The following is a 20,233-nucleotide window of genomic DNA, read 5'->3' on the forward strand; positions in this document are numbered from 1 at the left end:
TCCCCTCCCTCTATCTCCCCCTCCACCTCCCTCCTCCGTCCCTCCCTCCCCTCCCTCCCCTCCCTCCCCTCCCTCCCTCCCTCCCTCCCTCCCTCCCTCCCTCCCTCCCTCCCTCCCCTCCCTCTATCTCCCCCCCTCCCTCCCTCTATCTCCCCTCCTCCCTCCCTCCCTCCCTCCCCTCCCTCTATCTCCCCCTCTACCTCCCTCCTCCCCTCCCTCTATCTCCCCCCTCCACCACCCTCCCTCCCCTCCCTCTATCTCCCCCTCCACCTCCCTCCCTCCGTCCCTCCCTCCCCTCCCTCCCCTCCCTCCCCTCCCTCCCTCCCTCCCTCCCTCCCTCCCTCCCCTCCCTCTATCTCCCCTCTACCTCCCTCCCTCCCCTCCCTCATCTCCCCCCTCCACCACCCTCCCTCCACCCTCCCTCCCTCCCTCCCTCCCTCCCACCCCTCCCTCTATCTCCCCTCCCTCCACCCTCCCTCCCTCCCCTCCCTCCCTCCCTCCCCCCCCTCCCTCCCTCCCTCCCTCCCCTCCCTCTATCTCCCCCTCCCTCCACCCCTCCCTCCTCCCTCCCTCCCCTCCCCCCTCCTCCCACCCTCCCTCCCCCCTCCCTCCCCTCCCCTCCCCTCCCCTCCCTCCCCTCCCCTCCCTCCCTCCCTCCCTCCCTCCCTCCCACCCCCCCCCCCCTCCCTCCCTCCCTCCCTCCCCCCCCCCCTCCCTCCTCCCTCCCTCCCTCCCTCCCTCCCCTCCCTCTATCTCCCCTCCCTCCACCCTCCCTCCTCCCTCCCTCCCCTCCCTCCCTCCCCCCCCTCCCCTCCCCACCCCTCCCCTCCCTCCCCTCCCCTCCCTCCCTCCCTCCCTCCCTCCCTCCCTCCCCCCCCTCCCCCCCTCCCCTCCCTCCCTCCCCTCCCCTCCCTCCCTCCCTCCCTCCCCTCCCTCCCTCCCTCCCTCCCTCCCTCCCTCCCTCCCCTCCCTCTATCTCCCCCTCCACCTCCCTCCCTCCCCTCCCTCTATCTCCCCCTCCACCTCCCTCCCTCCCTCCCTCTATCTCCCCCTCCACCTCCCTCCCTCCCTCCCTCTATCTCCCCCTCCACCTCCCTCCCTCCGTCCCTCCCTCCCCTCCCTCCCCTCCCTCCCCTCCCTCCCTCCCTCCCTCCCTCCCTCCCTCCCCTCCCTCTATCTCCCCCTCTACCTCCCTCCCTCCCCTCCCTCTATCTCCCCCCCTCCACCACCCTCCCTCCACCCTCCCTCCCTCCCTCCCTCCCTCCCTCCCTCCCCTCCCTCTATCTCCCCTCCCTCCACCCTCCCTCCTCCCTCCCTCCCCTCCCTCCCTCCCTCCCCCCCCTCCCTCCCTCCCTCCCTCCCCTCCCTCACTCCCCTCCCTCCACCCTCCCTCCTCCCTCCCACCCCTCCCTCCCTCCCTCCCACCCACCCCCTCCCTCCCACCCCCCTCCCCCCCTCCCTCCCCACCCTCCCCTCCCCTCCCTCCCCTCCCTCCCTCCCTCCCCCCTCCCACCCTCCCTCCCTCCCCCCCCCCCCTCCCTCCCACCCTCCCTCCCCCCCCCCCCTCCTCCCTCCCTCCCTCCCCCCCCCCCCTCCCTCCCTCCCTCCCTCCCCCCCTCCCTCCCCTCCCTCCCTCCCTCCCCTCCCCTCCCCTCCCTCCCTCCCTCCCCTCCCTCCCTCCCCCCCCCCTCCCTCCCTCCCTCCCTCCCCCCCCCCACCCTCCCTCCCTCCCTCCCCCCCCCCCCTCCCTCCCTCCCTCCCTCCCCCCCTCCCTCCCTCCCTCCCTCCCTCCCCCCCCCCCCTCCCTCCCTCCCTCCCTCCCCCCCCCCCCTCCCCCCTCCCTCCCTCCCCCCCTCCCTCCCCTCCTCCCCCCCCTCCCCTCCCCTCCCCTCCCCTCCCTCCCCTCCCTCCCTCCCTCCCTCCCTCCCTCCCTCCCTCCCCCCCTCCCCCCTCCCCTCCCTCCCTCCCCTCCCTCCTCCCTCCTCCCTCCCCTCCCTCCCTCCCTCCCTCCCTCCCTCCCTCCCTCCCTCCCTCCCTCCCCTCCCTCTATCTCCCCCTCCACCTCCCTCCCTCCCCTCCCTCTATCTCCCCTCCACCTCCCCTCCCTCCCCTCCCTCTATCTCCCCCTCCACCTCCCTCCCTCCCCTCCCTCTATCTCCCCCTCCACCTCCCTCCCTCCGTCCCTCCCTCCCCTCCCTCCCCTCCCTCCCTCCCTCCCTCCCTCCCTCCCTCCCTCCCTCCCCTCCCTCTATCTCCCCCTCTACCTCCCTCCCTCCCCTCCCTCTATCTCCCCCCTCACCACCCTCCCTCCACCCTCCCTCCCTCCCTCCCTCCCTCCCTCCCTCCCCTCCCTCTATCTCCCCTCCCTCCACCCTCCCTCCCTCCCCTCCCTCCCTCCCTCCCCCCCCTCCCTCCCTCCCTCCCTCCCCTCCCTCTATCTCCCCTCCCTCCACCCTCCCTCCTCCCTCCCTCCCCTCCCTCCCTCCCTCCCTCCCTCCCTCCCTCCCTCCCTCCCCCCCCTCCCTCCCCTCCCCTCCCCTCCCCTCCCTCCCTCCCCTCCCTCCCTCCCTCCCTCCCTCCCTCCCCCCCCCCCCTCCCTCCCTCCCTCCCTCCCCCCCCCCCCTCCCTCCCTCCCTCCCTCCCTCCCTCCCTCCCCTCCCTCTATCTCCCCTCCCTCCACCCTCCCTCCTCCCTCCCTCCCCTCCCTCCCTCCCCCCCCTCCCCTCCCCTCCCCTCCCCTCCCTCCCCTCCCCTCCCTCCCTCCCTCCCTCCCTCCCTCCCTCCCTCCCCCCCCTCCCCCCTCCCCTCCCTCCCTCCCCTCCCTCCCTCCCTCCCTCCCTCCCCTCCCTCCCTCCCTCCCTCCCTCCCTCCCTCCCTCCCTCCCTCCCTCCCCTCCCTCTATCTCCCCCTCCACCTCCCTCCCTCCCCTCCCTCTATCTCCCCCTCCACCTCCCTCCCTCCCCTCCCTCTATCTCCCCCTCCACCTCCCTCCCTCCCCTCCCTCTATCTCCCCCTCCACCTCCCTCCCTCCGTCCCTCCCTCCCCTCCCTCCCCTCCCTCCCCTCCTCCCTCCCTCCCTCCCTCCCTCCCTCCCTCCCCTCTATCTCCCCCTCTACCTCCCTCCCTCCCCTCCCTCTATCTCCCCCCTCCACCACCCTCCCTCCACCCTCCCTCCCTCCCTCCCTCCCTCCCTCCCCTCCCTCTATCTCCCCTCCCTCCACCCTCCCTCCTCCCTCCCTCCCCTCCCTCCCTCCCTCCCCCCCCTCCCTCCCTCCCTCCCTCCCCTCCCTCTATCTCCCCTCCTCCACCCTCCCTCCTCCCTCCCTCCCCTCCCTCCCTCCCTCCCTCCCTCCCTCCCTCCCTCCCTCCCTCCCCCCCCTCCCTCCCCTCCCCTCCCCTCCCCTCCCTCCCCTCCCCTCCCTCCCTCCCTCCCTCCCTCCCTCCCTCCCTCCCCCCCCCCCCTCCCTCCCTCCCTCCCTCCCCCCCCCCCCTCCCTCCCTCCCTCCCTCCCCCCCCCCCCTCCCTCCCTCCCTCCCTCCCCCCCTCCCTCCCTCCCTCCCCTCCCCTCCCCTCCCCTCCCCTCCCCTCCCCTCCCCTCCCTCCCTCCCTCCCCTCCCTCCCTCCCCTCCCCTCCCCTCCCCTCCCTCCCCTCCCCTCCCTCCCCTCCCCTCCCCTCCCCTCCCTCCCCTCCCCTCCCTCCCCTCCCCTCCCTCCCTCCCTCCCTCCCTCCCTCCCTCCCCAGGGCTGGATGTACCCTGAGCCCCAGTCAGAGCAGGAGGATCTGGTCTACCATGAACACAAGCCCTGGTCCTGTCCTGGTCCTGGTCTGGGTCCCGAGGCCCGCCAGGAGCAGGGAGAGCTGGGAGGCCGGGCACGGCGGCCCAACAACCCTCTAGATATAGCTGCTGCCAGGCTGGCAGAGCTGGAGAGGAACATAGAGCGAAGGTACCTGAAGAGCCCCTTAAGCACCACCATTCAGATCCGTGTGGATCATGTGGGCACGGTCACTGTGCCCGCGCCCGCACCATCCAGTAGTGGTGATGGTGAAGGGTAGGTCATCCTCACTCATCCTAGACCGTCTCAACGCTGCGCTCTGCTTCACTGGGGCTGGCCTGGGTGTCGTCTTCATCCCCCACTCTGTCTATCTCTGCCTTCTCTTTCTCTCTCCATCCGCCCATTCATCCATCTACACACACCCATCCTTCCATCCATCCATCCTCCTTCCATCCATGTGTCTGTCCAGTCCTTGCTGTGTTTGCTCTGTGTGTGTGTGTGTGTGCTGGGTCCGTGTGTGCTGGGTGTCCACTGAGCAGACTGTGTCAGTGTCCGGCAGGGCTAGTCTGTCCTGCTCTGCATGGTGCATCACTGCTCCACCGCCGTGACGTGTCACCCTGTCGCTGGAGACTGTACCGTGCTGCGTATGCAGCCTCTGCCCCTCTGTCGAACCCCCCCCAGCCCTCTCCCCTCCCCCGTGTTCCTGTGCTCTGCTCCGTGGTGACTGGTGGGCTTGGGGTGTCATTGCAGCTGGTGTCGGCTGGGTTGTGAGTGACCGTGTGTGTCCTGTGGTGTTCCTGCTCAGGGGCGAGGAGGAGCTGGCCCCGGGCATGAAGACGTGGCGCCGGGCGCTGAGCGAGGTGAGCAGCGCTGCCCAGCTGGCCCTCTGTCTCCAGCAGCTGCACCGCTCCATCGCCTGGGAGAGGTCCATCATGAAGGTGGTGAGTGGCCCTGGAGTCTCCCTCGAAACACACCTTTAACTACACAACAGGAAACAGTAGTACAACTACAGGAAACAGTAGTACAACTACAGGAAAACAACACCATTGGATAGTTGTACTTTTTATTTAACATCTCCAGGTCTATCTTTGGGTTTCTAGAACATCTTCAGCTTTCTAGAACCTCTCTAGGTTTCTAGAACCACTCTGAGAGAGCCCTGTTTTATCCTCCGCTGTGGTGTGTTTGCAGTACTGCCAAATGTGTCGCAAGGGGGATAATGAGGAGCTGCTGTTGCTGTGTGACGGCTGTGACAAAGGCTGTCACACATACTGCCATAAACCTAAGATCACCACCATACCTTCCGGTGACTGGTTCTGCCCTGCTTGCATAGCGAAGGTACATTAACTTCTGCCTTCAGTTAACACGCAACACAGTCTTACTCAAAGTCAAGCCCTGATTTGATACCTCTATGTTTCATATGAAACATATATATATACAGTGCCCTCCAAAAGTATTGGAACAGTGAGGCGAATTCCTTTATTTTTGCTGTAGACTGAAAACATTTGGGCTTGACATCAAATAATGAACGTGAGACCAGAGATCAACGTTTCAGCTTTTATTTCCAGGTATTTACATCAGGATCTGATGCACAACTAAGAAAATATCACATTTTGTTTGAATCCACCCATTTGTCATGTGATCAAAAGTATTGGAACAGATATACTTAAAACATATTTAAGTGAATAAGACTTAATATTTAGTTGCAAATCCTTTGCTTTCAATAACTGCAGCAAGTCTGTGACCCATTGACGTCACCAAACTTTTGCATTCTTCCTTTTTGATGCTTTCCCAGGCTTTCACTGCAGCCTCTTTCAGTTGTTGTTTGTTTTGTGGGGTTCCTCCCTTCAGTCTCCTCTTAAGCAGGTAAAATGCATGCTCTATAGGGTTTAAGTCTGGAGATTGACTTGGCCAGTCTAATACCTTCCATTTCTTGCCCCTGATGAACTCCTTTGTTGTTTTGGCAGTGTGTTTTGGGTCGTTATCTTGCTGCATGATGAAGGCTCTGCCAATCAGTTTGGTTGCATCTTTCCTTAAATTGGCAGACAAAATGTTTCTGTAGACTTCCGAGTTCATTTTGTTGCTGCCATCATGTGTTACATCCTCAATGAAGATTAATGAGCCCGTCCTAGAAGAAGCCATGCAAGCCCAAGCCATGACATTACCTCCACTGTGTTTCACAGATGAGCTTGTGTGTTTGGGATCATGAGCAGTTCCTTTCTTTCTCCAAACTTTAGCCTTTCCATCACTTTGGTAAAAGTTAATCTTTGTCTCATCAGTCCATAAAACTTTGTCCCAGAATTTTTGAGGTTCATCTCTGTACTTTTTGGCAAATTCCAGCCTGGCCTTCCTATTCTTCTTGCTAATGAGTGGTTTGCATCTTCTGGTGTAGCCCTTGTACTTTTGTTCATGAAGTCTTCTGCGAACAGTAGATAGTGATACCTTCACTCCTGCCATCTGGAGGTTGTTGCTGATCTCACTAACAGTTGTTTTAGGGTCTTTCTTTACAGCTCTCACAATGTTTCTGTCATCAACTGCTGATGTTTTCCTTGGTCTACCTGTTCGACGTCTGTTACTTAGTACACCAGTAGTTTTCTTCTTCTTCAGGACATTCCAAATGGTTGTACTGGCTATGGCCAATGTTTCTGCAATGGCTCTGATTGATTTTCCATCTTCTCTAAGACTCACAATTGCTTGTTTTTCACCCAAAGACAGCGCTCCGGTTTTCATGTTGTTTTCACCTCTGAATACAGTCTGCATAGACAAAACCTATCTTACCCAATCTGAACCTGAGTGTAGACATTCAGTGGTATTTATTGATTGAATAATGTATGTAATAGGACACACCTGGGCAACAAAACACACCTGTCAGTCATATGTTCCAATACTTTTGCTCACGTGACAAATGGGTGGGTTCGAACAAAAAGGTGATATTTTCTAATTTGTGCATCAGATCCTGATGTAAATACCTGGAAATAAAAGCTGAAACGTTGATCTCTGGTTTCACATTCATCGTTTGATGTCAAGCCCAAATGTTTTCAGTCTACAGCAAAAATAAAGGAATTGGCCTCACTGTTCCAATACTTTTGGAGGGCACTGTATATGTGTGTGTGTGTGTGTAAGTAATCCAACAGTACAGTGTAAAACACCTTAGCTAACTCTGCTGAGAGACTCACCTTCTCCAGGGGTTCATCCTGCCTGCGCAGAAATAACGCTGAGCGGATACCATAAGAAAACGTCCAATGAAATCAGTGCACAATGAGCTGGGTGAGTGTGAGATGCCTCTTCTCAGCATACTACCTGTCTCTCAGGCGAGCGGTCAGTTCCCCAAGAGCAAGAAGCACAAGAGCCGTGTGGCTTCTGGGGGAGGAGGAGGAGGAACAACAGCAGGAGGAGCAGCAGGAGGAGGAGGAGGAGGAGCGGTGAAGAGAGGAAGCAGCGAGGTGAAGCGGAGCAGGAAGACGTCCGTGGCAGGGGAGGTCGCTGAGGACGAGGGGGCCAGTACCTGCTGCGGGGGCAGCGGCACGCCCAGGAAAGGGAGCAAGGAGTCCAAGAAGAGGAGGGGGGAGAGCCCCCCCACCAACCCCCCCAGGCAGGACAGCCCGGCCTCCTGGGGGAAGAAAGCCAAAATGGCCAAAGACAACAACAACAGCAAGGACCTCAACTTGTGCAGGTTAGAGAATGTGGAGGTGACATGAGACCTCTCTATTGGAATATATCCTGTCCACAGATCACCTGTTTACTTCCTGTATGAAAAAGAATGTGGAGGTGACATGTTTACTTCCTGTATAGAGGGATGTTGACATGTTTACTTCCTGTATAGAAGGATGTTGACATGTTTACTTCCTGTATAGAGGGGTGTTGACATGTTTGCTTACTGTATAGAGGGGTGTTATGTTTACTTCCTGTATAAAGAAGGATGTTGACATGTTTACTTCCTGTATAGAAGGGTGTTGACATGTTTACTTCCTGTATAGCGGGGTGTTGACATGTGTACTTCCTGTATAGAGGGGTGTTGACATGTTTACTTCCTGTATAGCGGGGTGTTGACATGTGTACTTCCTGTATAGAGCGGTGTTGACATGTTTACTTCTTGTATAGAAGGGTGTTGACGTGTACTTCCTGTATAGCGGGGTGTTGACATGTGTACTTCCTGTATAGCGGGGTGTTGACATGTGTACTTCCTGTATAGCGGGGTGTTGACATGTGTACTTCCTGTATAGCGGGGTGTTGACATGTGTACTTCCTGTATAGCGGGGTGTTGACATGTGTACTTCCTGTATAGCGGGGTGTTGACATGTTGTGCTCTGCAGGGTGCTGCTGGCTGAGCTAGAGGGCCACCAGGATGCCTGGCCCTTCCTCATCCCCGTAAACCCCAAATCTGTCCCTGGATACAAGAAGGTGATCAGGAAACCCATGGACTTCTCCACCATCAGAGACAAGCTGGTCAACAACCTGTACGTGTCACTCTCATGGGTCATCTGTAGCTTTATCGGACTTATTTTGTACTTTGGCAACTTCTGAATGCTGATTCTGAAGGTTGTATAGTGTATTTCTGACGAGTTTCCTCTTCTTTATCTGAACTACAGGTACCTGAACCTGGAGACGTTTATCATAGACGTCAACCTGGTTTTTGATAATTGTGAGAAGTTCAATGAAGACAACTCTGACATTGGAAGAGCAGGCCACAGCATGAGGAGGTTCTTTGAGAGGAGATGGCCTGAGCTGCTGAGGCAGATCATCTAGAGCACCTCAGAGCACCCTCCCTCTCTCCCTCTCTCTCTCCCTCTCTCCTTTTCTCTCTCTCCCTCTCTCTGTGGAACCCAGCTCTAGTACCTCACTCTCCAACCCAACTCTAAGACTCAAACCAAGAAACGAAATACAGATATAATTGTTATTTTAGATAATATTGACTTTGCTGGTGTACTGTGCTGGTTTGGTAAGAGTGATTCCAAGACTATGGGTGTTTTAAAGTGCAATACCATTTCTTCGTATTTCAACGCACTGACCACAACCATCCGAACTGCAGCTGGGAACGAAAGCTTTCTGCTGTTTAGATATGTCCTGTCTTTTATTTCATCATTAATTAATTCTAGTGAATGTATTTAATTTCTTGTCAATTATTTATGTGTAGAAAATGATTCAGACTTCTTCTTCTTCTTCTGAGAAAATGAAGAAACAACAAAACTGCTTCAAAAATCTTAAAAGAATGTTGTCGCTTTTTTCAAAAGTAAAACAAAGCCAAGACAAAAAAAAGAGAATTGTTTACACTGCTCCGGACCTCCAGAGCGCCATTAGAGTCCTACGGTAATACATGTAAAAGCTGCATTTGTGCATTCATGGATGTTTGCATTTCTACAACAAAAAAACAGGCAACCACAATGACACATCTGTACATACTGTTAATTCATGTTAATACTAAGTCTTATTTGTAATATGTAAGATGTGTACATAAAGTACTGTGTTGTGTCTGACATTGTTTATGCCTTAGAATGATTGTAGGGTTTCATTTCTGTCTTAAAGTGATAAATACATATTGCCTGTACTGTTCTCCTCTGGAAAACACTGTGGTCTCCTCAATCTTGGTAGTGCCTGCCCTCTTAAAAGTGTGTAGAGGATTTTCATTTCAATAATTGGATTTTTGGACATGTGCGTGTGGTGTGTCCATTGTATGACATCCTGTAGCAAACCTCTATACAAGAGTTCATTCTCTCACAGTCCTCAGACCTGGTTCATCCCCTCAGTCCTCAGACCTGGTTCATCCCCTCACGGTCCTCAGACCTGGTTCATCCCCTCAGTCCTCAGACCTGGTGAAAACAGTCTAGATGTTTTAGTCAGCCAGGCGCTCCTCTCTAGTGGCCCCGGGCGCACAGCTCCAGAAGCCCCTGTGTTTGACTGCTGTGCGTGGCAGCCTACCGACGGCGGCTAGAGCAGTTTTTGTACCCGAGTCAAGAGTACTTGAAGTTATTTTATTTATGAATATTGTGAAAGACGTAGCATTTTTTGTAGGAGCATTATTTTTCACTAGTGTGTGTGGCACGAATCTAATAAAACTGATGTTTTTCAACTCAACACCTGGGTCTTTTTGCTTTCTTCCTGGTGTGTGTAACCACAAGCACACAGCATAGAAACCTGTCAGGGTTCAACAGAGATCTGTCACCATATCAACGGATATTCCGTCTGTCAGTGGTGTTCAACCCTGGTCCTCAGATCCCACTGTCCTGTATGTTCTAGATGTTTTCCTGCTCCAACACACCTGATTCAGATGAATGGTTGTTATAAGGCTCATTTATCTGAAACAGGTGTGTTGGAGCAGGGAAACATCTAAAACATTCAGGACAGTGGGCTCTGAGGACCAAAGTTGAAGACCTCTGATCTCTAGTTTTACCATTGCAATGTACCTCAGTCCATTTGTGTAATGGCTTAGTCCTATTCTAAATCTTTATTATGGCTTATCAGTCATGTTTCATAACTGTTTTTACTGATTGTACACTTATCTTGATGGGGCGTTGTTAAAGTCAGAGTTCTTTAGAATATTTTCCAAGAACTGGCCTGCTGCACGCTGTGACTATTCACATGACTGCTCTCCATGCTGACAGCGCGGTAGTAGGAAGTGTTTTGTACCCTGATGAGATCATTTGGCGTAACAAGGAAAGGTAAGCAACGCCAGATGGTTTCGCTTTTTTATTTAACTAGGATTCAATGAAAATTCTATGAAAATTTCCTTCTCGGAATCTTTTCAGTGACTGTCCGTCATGCACGCAAGTGCGCATTGTCATTTTTTGGTAAGTGTTTAGTGCCACCTTGTGTAAGATTTCGACTCTTGTTTACACAGACGCCACCTGCTTGGACAAAATGGTGTCACTAATGTGCACCCTTCAGCATCATGGAGATTATATTTTGCTGGATACTTGTTCGGGGGACAAAACCATACGTGTGTATGACTCCGCTGACTTTTTTGAACTTTCATTTCCGCCCCTCTCGGGTCATGGCTATATGCGGTTCGCTGCTGCGTCAGTCAGCCATCCCAACCTGCAGAGACTCATTTCAGGGAGGTGCCCCCCTCCCCCCTCCCATACATATCCCCCCGACTAGACGCAATCAGGACGCACGATATGCACCTTTCTCAACCAGAAATTAACATTGGACAGTCTCTCACTCGCTTTAAATACAATATCCCCGATTTCCGGGAGATTGTATAGCATTTGTGGGCGTCAGGGAGCCGCTATTGAAATGCGGGAGCCTCACGGAACTTCCGGGAGACTTTGGACGTCTGCGTCAGTACCTGTGGCCGGTACATTGTCACGTGCTCCGATGACTCTACCATTATTTGGAGCATGGAAACAGGAAAGATGGCTTCGACGTTTGAACACCCGGACCGTTCACCTGTCCGGGTGTCTCGAAACTCTCCTATCAACTTTAGGGGGGACAATTATATGACATTTTCTCAAGCGCAGATCCTGAGGGGGACACCAAAATTACTGCTGTAACACTGTGTCTGGGCTCCTGTGAGCAGGACGTCCAGGCTGCGTCTGGGCTCCGGGGAGCAGGACGTCCAGGCTGCGTCTGGGCTCCGGTGAGCAGGACGTCCAGGCTGCGTCTGGGCTCCAGTGAGCAGGACGTCCAGGCTGCGTCTGGGCTCCAGTGAGCAGGACGTCCAGGCTGCGTCTGGGCTCCAGTGAGCAGGACGTCCAGGCTGCGTCTGGGCTCCTGGGAGCAGGACGTCCAGGCTGCGTCTGGGCTCCGGTGAGCAGGACGTCCAGGCTGCGTCTGGGCTCCGGTGAGAAGGACGTCCAGGCTGCGTCTGGGCTCCGGTGAGCAGGACGTTCAGGCTGCGTCTGGGCTCCTGTGAGAAGGACGTCCAGGCTGCGTCTGGGCTCCTGTGAGCAGGACGTCCAGGTGAAGCTCTGGATCTTCTCTCAGCACTCTGGAGAAGGTGGGCTGGCTGGCCGAGGCTCAGCAGGCTCTCTCTCACACACGCACACACACACACACACACACAGCAGACAGACGTGCATACACACACATGCTCACACAGTCGGAGACAAGAGCACAGCATCAACCTTCGATTATCTACACTCAGTGGAATAATGACATTAGTGTCTAACAAACCAGCTGAGAGCTCCAAACCTCAGGCCCACTTCTCCATCAACGCTGCAATAGTTTCTTTGTGGCAGTAACTCACAACAATATAACACTGGTCATAAACACTTTCTATATGCACTTTGTGGGGGGTGTTAGGTCAGAATGGGGGGTGTTAGGTTAACACCAGGGGGTGTTTGGTCAGAGTCATTCATCCCCCTGCCTGCTCTGCATCAGTACAAACCGTTCATGGAGAGGGTCCCAGATATGCGGGTGGTGTCTTGCAGAGGAGAAAGTAATAGATGTGCTGCTATACAGACGAAGTATTAATGGATGTGTTGCTCTACAGAGTAGGTAACGGATGTGTTGCTCTACAGAGGAGGTAGTAATAGATGTTTAATAGATGTTGTTGCTCTACACAGGTAGTAATAGATGTGTTGCTCTACACAGGTAGTAATAGATGTCATAGATGTTGTTGCTCTACAGACTGGATGACTCTGCTGCTGTACACTCTGACAGGCCAGTCTGCTCCTGTTCGCTCCTGTGCCTTCTCCTCTGACGGCGACATGCTTGTCTCTGGGTAAGTTCCTCGTTTCTCACTGTTCTACATGTGAATGTGTCTTAAATTGAAGTTAATTACAGTGTTGCAAAGTTAAGTCATCCTGCTATTTCTCTGTGTGCCCACTAGGGGGATCTGTTTTGTTATATTTTGTCCTGTCAGGGTCACTCAGAATTCTAGGCATGAATCTCACATACTGTTTGAGTCTGGTCAGAAACATGTGCTTCATGTCTCTTTTTCACCATAAATGATTTGTTTCCATTCAATATTTATCAATTCAGTGCCACAAAGACGTGTGGGACTGACTGTTTTGTGGGCCCACAGCTCACTGGATGTGTGTTTATATCTGGTGTGTTTCTGAGATGAGCGGACCTACGCAAGGCCGGCCTCCAGCTGAGGATCAGCTGAGGATGCCAGACATTCCTGTTGTACATGATTGTTTGTTGTGCTTTTATAGAACCAGGGGGTCCTGCTGCACACTTTGAAGCAGCATGACAGGTAATCCTGCCCCCCCACCCCTGTCTGTGTGCTGGAGCTGGGAGGGGGAGAGAGAGGCTGGAACGCCAAGTCAAAGCGCTGTGATGCGTCACAAAGCAGCTGGCTCCTCTCAGACATTAGAGGTTCTAGAACCTTCACTGAGGCTTCTCTCTGGGACCAGCCATGTTGATGCAGCACATTCCTCTCTTCTCTCATCACTGCTGTGTAAACACTTTCCTCTCTGACGGGATCTAGTCGCATCTCCCCTCTGCTGTATTTTTCAAGTCCAACAACAGAATCTCCAAAACACCTAATACTGTGTGTGATTAGCATGCTTGTCTAGCTTGTCACAACGGGATACTGAACAGCAAGTTAGCAGACAAACAGCATGATGGTGAAGGGGATATACTATGAAGCGCAGCATAATATATCTTTGCCACTTCTCTGCTCCCTCAAACTCATGGCTTCTCTCGTGTGTTGTTTCAGCTGACTCTAAGCAGCCCCCAGACCAAGGGAAGATCTCCCTGATATGTTTTAAAGGTTGATTAAAGGACTTGTATTTTTAAGGAGCTTAATGGATACAGGTGACAGTGAATGATGGAGAGTAGAGAAAGAGAGATATGAAATGGTAAAAGGGACAGAGTTGAAAAGAAAACAAATGTTATATTAATGGGACATACCTCCAGTTATCAGTAAGCTGCTAATGATGGGGGTTGTGTGTGTGTGTGTGTGTCAGTAGCAGGTGCCGCAACACACCAGTTATCTGTCACACACATGAATGGAATGTGTGGATCAGATAAGAGCTAGAGCAGGAGATGGGGGAGGGGCTATTATGGCCAAGCACTTCTTCACTTCCTGTTGTTGTGTGTTTGACAGGAAGGTGTCCGCCCCCCCCAGGCTGTTGGTGTCTGATTGGTCAGAGGAGGATGTGTCGTCCTGGCTGGAGGGGGAGGGGCTAGCAGAGCTGGTCGAAGTTTTCAAGACAACAACATAGACGGAGCAGAACCCTTCAGTCTGAACAAGGAAACTCTGAGCGAGCTGGTGGTGAGGGGATGACACACACACACATACAAATGTACACATGCATACAAACAAACTGTTCTCCAGGATTGTAATGTGCTTTAGATTGGAGTGGCTGATACATTCGCCTGTTATTTCAGTTCTAATCGCTTGTCAGTTCTCCCCAAAATGGTCATCTTTACCCCAGGATTTTCGAGCATCAGAGTAACATATCTCCTAAACGTCCTCTATCTGGGATATAAATCTCTTACATCATTTGCTGGAGCGTATATCCCACTAGATGACCTTATAAAACAGATAATCCCTCTGAAAATGGGATTGGTGGATCTGGGCTGAGCCATAGTTTTACTGGCTGCCTCGTTCCACGCTGAAATGCAGCCATGCAGCCAGTGCAGCCTGTGTGTCTGCCTGTGTCTGTCTGCCTGTCTGTCTGTCTGTCTGCCTGTGTTTGTCTGTCAGTGCAGCCTGTCTGTCTGCCTGTCTGTCTGTCTGTCTGTCTGTGCAGCCTGTCTGTCTGTCAGCAAGGAGGTGGTTAACAGCTGCAGCAGCTCAGAGAACTGAGGAGAACCTTATGTGTGTTTGTACACCTGCCCGCTAACCCACCATCATTGCCGAAGAACACTTATTTCAGAACGTTTCTTATGCTCTTGAGTAAATGAGATTCCGCCCTGTTACTTTATGAACTATTCAAAGGCTCTGCGTCTTGTACCAGACACCTTCCTGCACGGCCTCAGGAAGAATGTCCATATCACATGTTGAGGGGCGTGGTGAGGGGTGTGGTGAGGGGCGTGGTGAGGGGCGTGGTGAGGGGCGTGGTGAGGGGCGTGGTGAGGGGGCGTGGTGAGGGGCGTGGTGAGGGGCGTGGTGAGGGGCGTGGTGAGGGGCGTGGTGAGGGGCGTGGTGAGGGGCGTGGTGAGGGGGCGTGGCTGCTCAGGTTCTGCTGGTGTAGATGCTCAGGTCCCTGACAGGTGGAATGTTCTTTCTGCTCTCTGGGGGTCCTTTCTACTGTGCAGTCAGTAGAAAGTCTGTGGCAGCAGGTTAGGAGGGTGTGCTTCAACAGATACCTCCTCGTCATCAAGACGAGGGGTAGGCATGGCGACCCTCATTCCGTTCTCATCAGCACCGTGCAGGAGTCAGGGGATGCATCACAGCATCCTATCTACAGTCACCAGCCGTCACCAGGGCTCTGCCAGTGGACGGACCTGCTGTCACCCACACCTGAGTCATGCCCGCTATTCAGACGTCTGTTCCATTGTGCGGCAGTTGGTTTGAAAGTGGAAACAATGCAATCTGCTGAGCAGTGAGGCTTCTCCTGTGCTGTGTGCCAGGTGATAGCATGCTCTATACAGCCTTGGAGGAAGTCATCTCAGGCCAGCTGGTTTCATGCCATGGTTGTCACCAGGGTCTGTCTGTGGAGACACGATCATTACCAAAGACAGCTCCTCTAGTGTTACCTCTAGTGTAAACCACAGACAGCTCCACAGTAGTGTGTATAAACATGCTATGGTGCATGTTAATGCCGTTATACTAATGGTGCCCGTAGCTGATGAGCTGCAGTATAGCACTCCTACAGGTGTTCACTCTGAGCTTGATGTCACGGTGCAGGGTTGGTGGGTCTGCACGGCCGGACCAGGAAGGTGGATCCTGAGGAAGGTGGAGGAGCTGAAGGAGGGGTGGCTCCGGGGCCCCTGACGAGTTCCAGTGTCCCATTAGCAGGGAGCTGATGAGGGAGCCGGTTATCCAGGACACAGCCTCACCTGCAGGCCGGGACACAGCCTCACCTGCCATCTCCCTCACACACTCCAGACTGTGGACATGGATGTCGTATTAAAACAGGCAATAAGACTGACAACCTACACGTTTCATTTAGTAGAGCATGCACATTTCATTATGTTTTTATATGTAGTAATCTATATAGAAAAGACATCTCTATTGACCATATTAAAACCAGTTTAGCTAAAGGTATCTGTTAGTGCTGTCAAACAATTCAAATATTTAATCGCGATAAATCGCATTAATGTAATAGTTAACTCGCGATTAATCGCGATAAATCGCAAAATTGTATCTATTCTAAATGTCTATAGATTTATTTTTGTCCAATTTCTTTTTTCATTTTGATGCTCTTATCAACATGGAAAAGTGGATCGGATTGCTTAGTGCGAATGTTTTTTTTAAATTGATGTATAATGTTAGCCTAATAAGCCTACTCTTTAAGCCTAATTTATACTTATGTCGACGACACTTTTGAAATGGACGACACTTTTGAAATGGACGACACTTTTTGAAATGCTCAGGCTGCTGCATTTATACTTCGGCAAACAGTCGCCTGTGCTCAAGGTTCGCGTGACGTAAACTCAATCATTTTACCGTTACATTCATAGCTATGGTTACATTGTTAACGTTTTGTAGCCTAGGTGATCGATCGGAGAAACTGACAATTTAAAATGTTCACTACTGTGACGACATCAGCGCCAGTAGAAATTTCTCCTGGTAGGCGACACTTCAAAGCGACGATTAAAAGTGTCGACCGTGACGTCATTTTTGTCGGCAACCGTATCAAAAATGTCTGCGACCAAAGTATAAATTGAGCTTTAGCCGGCTCGCAAGCCCAAACAAGTGTGTGCGGCGTGCCTGTTGTTTTGTTTCCGGTCTAGCTAGATCCGGTGTGGATCGTCAGTAGTTGCTGCAACAGCGTGTGAAAAAAACGACAAAGTTTGCTTGGCCAAAAAGAACGTTAATCGCGCAATAAAAAATGGACGCCATTAAAATGGGTTTGTGTTAACGCCGTTAATAACGCGTTAAACTGACAGCACTAGTATCTGTGTGTCAGTTCCTGAAAGATGGTTACTCTTATGAGCGGGAGGTGATAGAGAGCTGGATTGGTGCCAAGAAGCGCTCAAGCCCCACCTGCCCCTTCCCACCACCGTGCTCACCCCCAACAGAGGGCTGAAGACGGCCATCGCAGGCTGGAAGTACTCCTGGAAGATGCCGCTGGAAGTCCTCCTGGCAGATGCCGCTGAAGTCCTCCCTGTAGATGCTGCTGGAAGCAGAGCCTCAGTTCATTACTGCCCCAGTAGTCATTAGGCCCTTGACCAATATTGATGAAATAAGCGCACTAACATAAATTTGGAACATTAAATTACATGCTTGTGTGCTTTGTAAATAGCCATACAGAATATGCGTGGCAATGTTCTGTCATCTGCATCTCTGTCCTAACCCCCAACGAAACCTCCCAGGAAGTAATATACATTATTTCATGTTGTTTTGGGTATCTATAATAAAAAGATATACGTGAGAACAAGAGTTCCTTGCTGATAGCAGCATACTAATGATTCCCTTTATTCTTGGCACGAACTGCACTGCGGTGATATTTTACAAACTGTCAAAGTTAGTGGATCAAGTATCATCTTATGCTAAGAGGGAAACAAATTAAGATCATTGGACTGTGGCCTATTTATGTGCAGATTTCATATCCTGCTCATGTTAATGTTAATTTCTCTTTAGCTTCTTCTCGTGCATTGAAACAATGTTTTCTAACAACCTGCTTCAGTAGAGCTCAGACAGGCAGCTGATGTTTCAGATACGACAAGTAGGCAGGAGTCCTGATCTCTTTCTGCGTCTTTATTGACCCCTGCGGTGGCTATGGCAGGCATATCCCTGGATGGGAACACAGGTAATACAGCTCACAGAACTGAAGACATGGCAACAATTGCAAGAAACATACATCATAACATAATAAAATAGAATTGTTGGCCCATGCCCCCAAAACCTTTCAGTTTTATATAATTTCTCTTTATAATAAACTGCAGTTGTGGCATGCACTTAAATCAATATTATCGACAGCATATTTATTATTGAAATCGTAAAATGTCTTAGTAGCTGTGCAAAAATAACTATATAAAATATATTGCTTTTACAATTAACCAAGCCAAAGGCGCTGTAAATAAATTAAACTAGTCAGCAACAACAAGCAGATACAGAGATCTAGTCTCAACGTTATTGGCCGATTTATAGAATGTACAAACATATAAACAAATACATTTTTTAGAACCTTGAACACCATCAGAACCAAATTGTGCATAAAATAAAACTTAAAAGTACACAAGTTAAGAACGGGTCAATACAATGACAGACCTGACAGACCTTCACTCAATAAGGAAAAACAACATATGGATATTTACACAAAACTGAGCGACACTTCCTAGAACAACGATCCTTCCAGACACCTCCTCTCTACCATCAGTACCAAAGACAGAACCAACATAGTCCACACTCTGTGGTCCCACACTTGACCCAGTAATGACATAAACCTGTAAAAGAGAGTAGGTCTGTGTAAGCACTTGAAAGGCCTGTGTAAATGTGTGGTATAAAGTGCTTTCTGTCCCACGACATGTTGCGGTTTAAACATCCAATAAGCATCCCCGGGGTAACGACTCAGGCTGAACGGTCCTGGGACAGCAGCTGTATACCGAGAAAAGGCGACACGTGGACCAATCAGCACACGCGACACTAGAGACACCAGAACCATCAACACGCTGTGCGTTGACCGCAGTCACAAAGGAAACATTTTCTTTTTGGATGGGCTGGTAAAAACAGTTTCCTTTTGCTTTGAACATTTCTGCCATCATCTGTGCGTGTGTTGTGTGTATGTGAGTCTGTGTGTGTGTGTGTGTGAGTCTGTGTGAGTGAGTCTGTGTGTGTGTGTGTGAGTGTGAGTCTGTGTGTGTGAGTCTGTGTGTGTGAGAGAGGCAGTATACACCTCTCTACACGTTAGACTCTATAAAGGATCGCTTTGGTTTCATGGCGGCTGTGTGGAGGGCAGGGTTGTCTCTCAGCAGGCCCGGCTGCTTGGCCTTGCTGTCCAGGTAGGGGTGAGACAGGGGGCCCAGGACAGGCTTGGACTCCTTGTAACAGGAGGCTGGGCCGTGGCAGAACTTGTCTGCGTACTCCTTGGTGTGCATGCCGTTCTGGAGGGCCCCCAGGCCCCCGGCCCCCAGGCCTGGCTGCTGCTCCTGGTAGGCCAGGTCACAGCTGGGTGGTGGCAGGACCAGGGGGGACATGGTGTGGCCCACTAGCCCCTCAGAGGAGTGGCTGTGCCAGCTTCGCCCGGCCGACTGGAGCCCCTGGTGGTGCTGGAGCCCCTGATGGTGCTGGATCTGCTGCTGCAGTTGCTGTTGTTGTTGTTGCTGCTGTTGTTGCTGTATAAAGCGTGCCGTCTTGTCCATGATGCCCATGAAGGGTCTGGGTTTGTACTCAGACGTGTTGGTGTTGGCGCCGCCCTGCTGGCCGTGCTTGGTCTTGTCTGAGGGGGTCTTGGTGCGTACGTCAGGCCCCTGGAGCTTCCCACTGTCTGACTGACTGCTGCTGGACGCCAGGCTGCTGGTGGAGCTGGACACCATGATGCTGCCTGCTGCCCCCCCAGGATCCTGCCTCAGCTCCGGGCCGGGGTGCTGGTGGTGGGGCCCCAGGGCCAGCCCGTCCAGGGAGGACACGGAGTGGGCAGAGAGCCTCTCCTGGCCCCTGGAGCTGCAGGAGGAGGCCTGGGACTGGGAGGAGTGCAGGCTCTCGCCGTCGCCGTGGACGGCCACAGAGCGCTCGTACACAGGTTCCTCAGCAGGAGGAGGTAGAGGGCTGATGTCGATGCCTGGCCTGGGTTTCAGCTTGCAGGACATGTGTCTGCTGGGCAGGGGGCTGGAGGGGCCGTAGAGGGACTGGGACCTGGGCCCCGCGCCCGCCCGGCCCCCCCCGGCCGCCCGGCCCCCAGCCTGCAGGGAGCTCATGTGCTGGTTGGTCTTGACAATCTGGGCCTGCTTGGAGGGCTGCAGCACCAGGCCCTGGGGGGCCAGGGGCTCCCGGGGGTGGTGGAGGGGGGGCCTGCTGCTCTGGTTCTGCTGGGACAGGCTGAGGGAGTAGACGTTCTGGGGCCAGGCTTCAGCTCTCCTGCCGTACTGCGATGACTCATCCTCCTCCTCATCTTCATCCTCCTCCTCTTCCTCCTCCACGTCCCTCCGGACCTCCAGACACCTGTGCTCTGGGCGGCAGGCCCCCTCGGACGCCCCCTCCTCCTGGTCCAGGTCCGAGTCGTGGCTGGGCGGGGCCTGGCAGGGGGGCGGGGCCTGGCAGGGGGGGGCCCCCTGGGGCTTGCTCTGGGAGCGCTGCATCTGTTTACACTCCTCCTCCACACGTGCCAGGAGTCGACGGATCTCCCGGTTGTTGGGACACAGCTTGGCTGCTTCATGTAGGTCTGCCAGGGCTGCAGTGAACTGCCTGTGGAGGGAGGACGAGAGGGGGAGAGAGAGAGAGGAAAAGAGCAAGAACGGAAGA

The 20,233-nt window shown here is 53.5% G+C and overlaps 3 protein-coding genes across 4 annotated transcripts in view; 2 read left to right on the forward strand and 1 right to left on the reverse strand.

Moving 5' to 3' along the window:
• The window catches only part of LOC124484924 (bromodomain adjacent to zinc finger domain protein 2B), a 69,469-nt gene extending 59,626 nt beyond the window's left edge, over nt 1-9,843 (forward strand). Inside the window, 6 exon segments of the mRNA XM_047046047.1 lie at nt 3,743-4,050; nt 4,580-4,715; nt 4,963-5,109; nt 7,083-7,444; nt 8,085-8,228; nt 8,361-9,843. Of these exon segments, the coding sequence (XP_046902003.1) occupies nt 3,743-4,050; nt 4,580-4,715; nt 4,963-5,109; nt 7,083-7,444; nt 8,085-8,228; nt 8,361-8,517 (1,254 nt within the window). The 3' untranslated portion in view covers nt 8,518-9,843.
• A 765-nt stretch (nt 9,844-10,608) lies between these two features.
• On the forward strand, nt 10,609-18,535 carry wdsub1 (WD repeat, sterile alpha motif and U-box domain containing 1). The gene is given in 12 exon segments (XM_047046021.1): nt 10,609-10,860; nt 11,007-11,257; nt 11,288-11,347; nt 11,451-11,551; nt 11,594-11,707; nt 12,340-12,433; nt 13,766-13,869; nt 13,872-13,930; nt 15,515-15,576; nt 15,578-15,733; nt 16,703-16,812; nt 16,815-18,535. Coding segments are annotated over 12 exon segments (1,524 nt in total). The 5' UTR covers nt 10,609-10,626; the 3' UTR covers nt 16,994-18,535.
• tanc1b (tetratricopeptide repeat, ankyrin repeat and coiled-coil containing 1b) overlaps nt 18,481-20,233 on the reverse strand; it is a 57,376-nt gene continuing 55,623 nt past the window's right edge. For both annotated transcript variants that reach the window (XM_047046158.1, XM_047046159.1), the window contains one exon: nt 18,481-20,176. In XM_047046158.1, the coding sequence (XP_046902114.1) occupies nt 18,673-20,176 (1,504 nt within the window). In that variant the 3' untranslated portion in view covers nt 18,481-18,672. The remainder of the gene's footprint in view (nt 20,177-20,233) is intronic.

Source organism: Hypomesus transpacificus, chromosome 23, assembly GCF_021917145.1.
Source record: "Hypomesus transpacificus isolate Combined female chromosome 23, fHypTra1, whole genome shotgun sequence".
In the NCBI taxonomy this organism is placed as follows: domain Eukaryota; kingdom Metazoa; phylum Chordata; class Actinopteri; order Osmeriformes; family Osmeridae; genus Hypomesus; species Hypomesus transpacificus.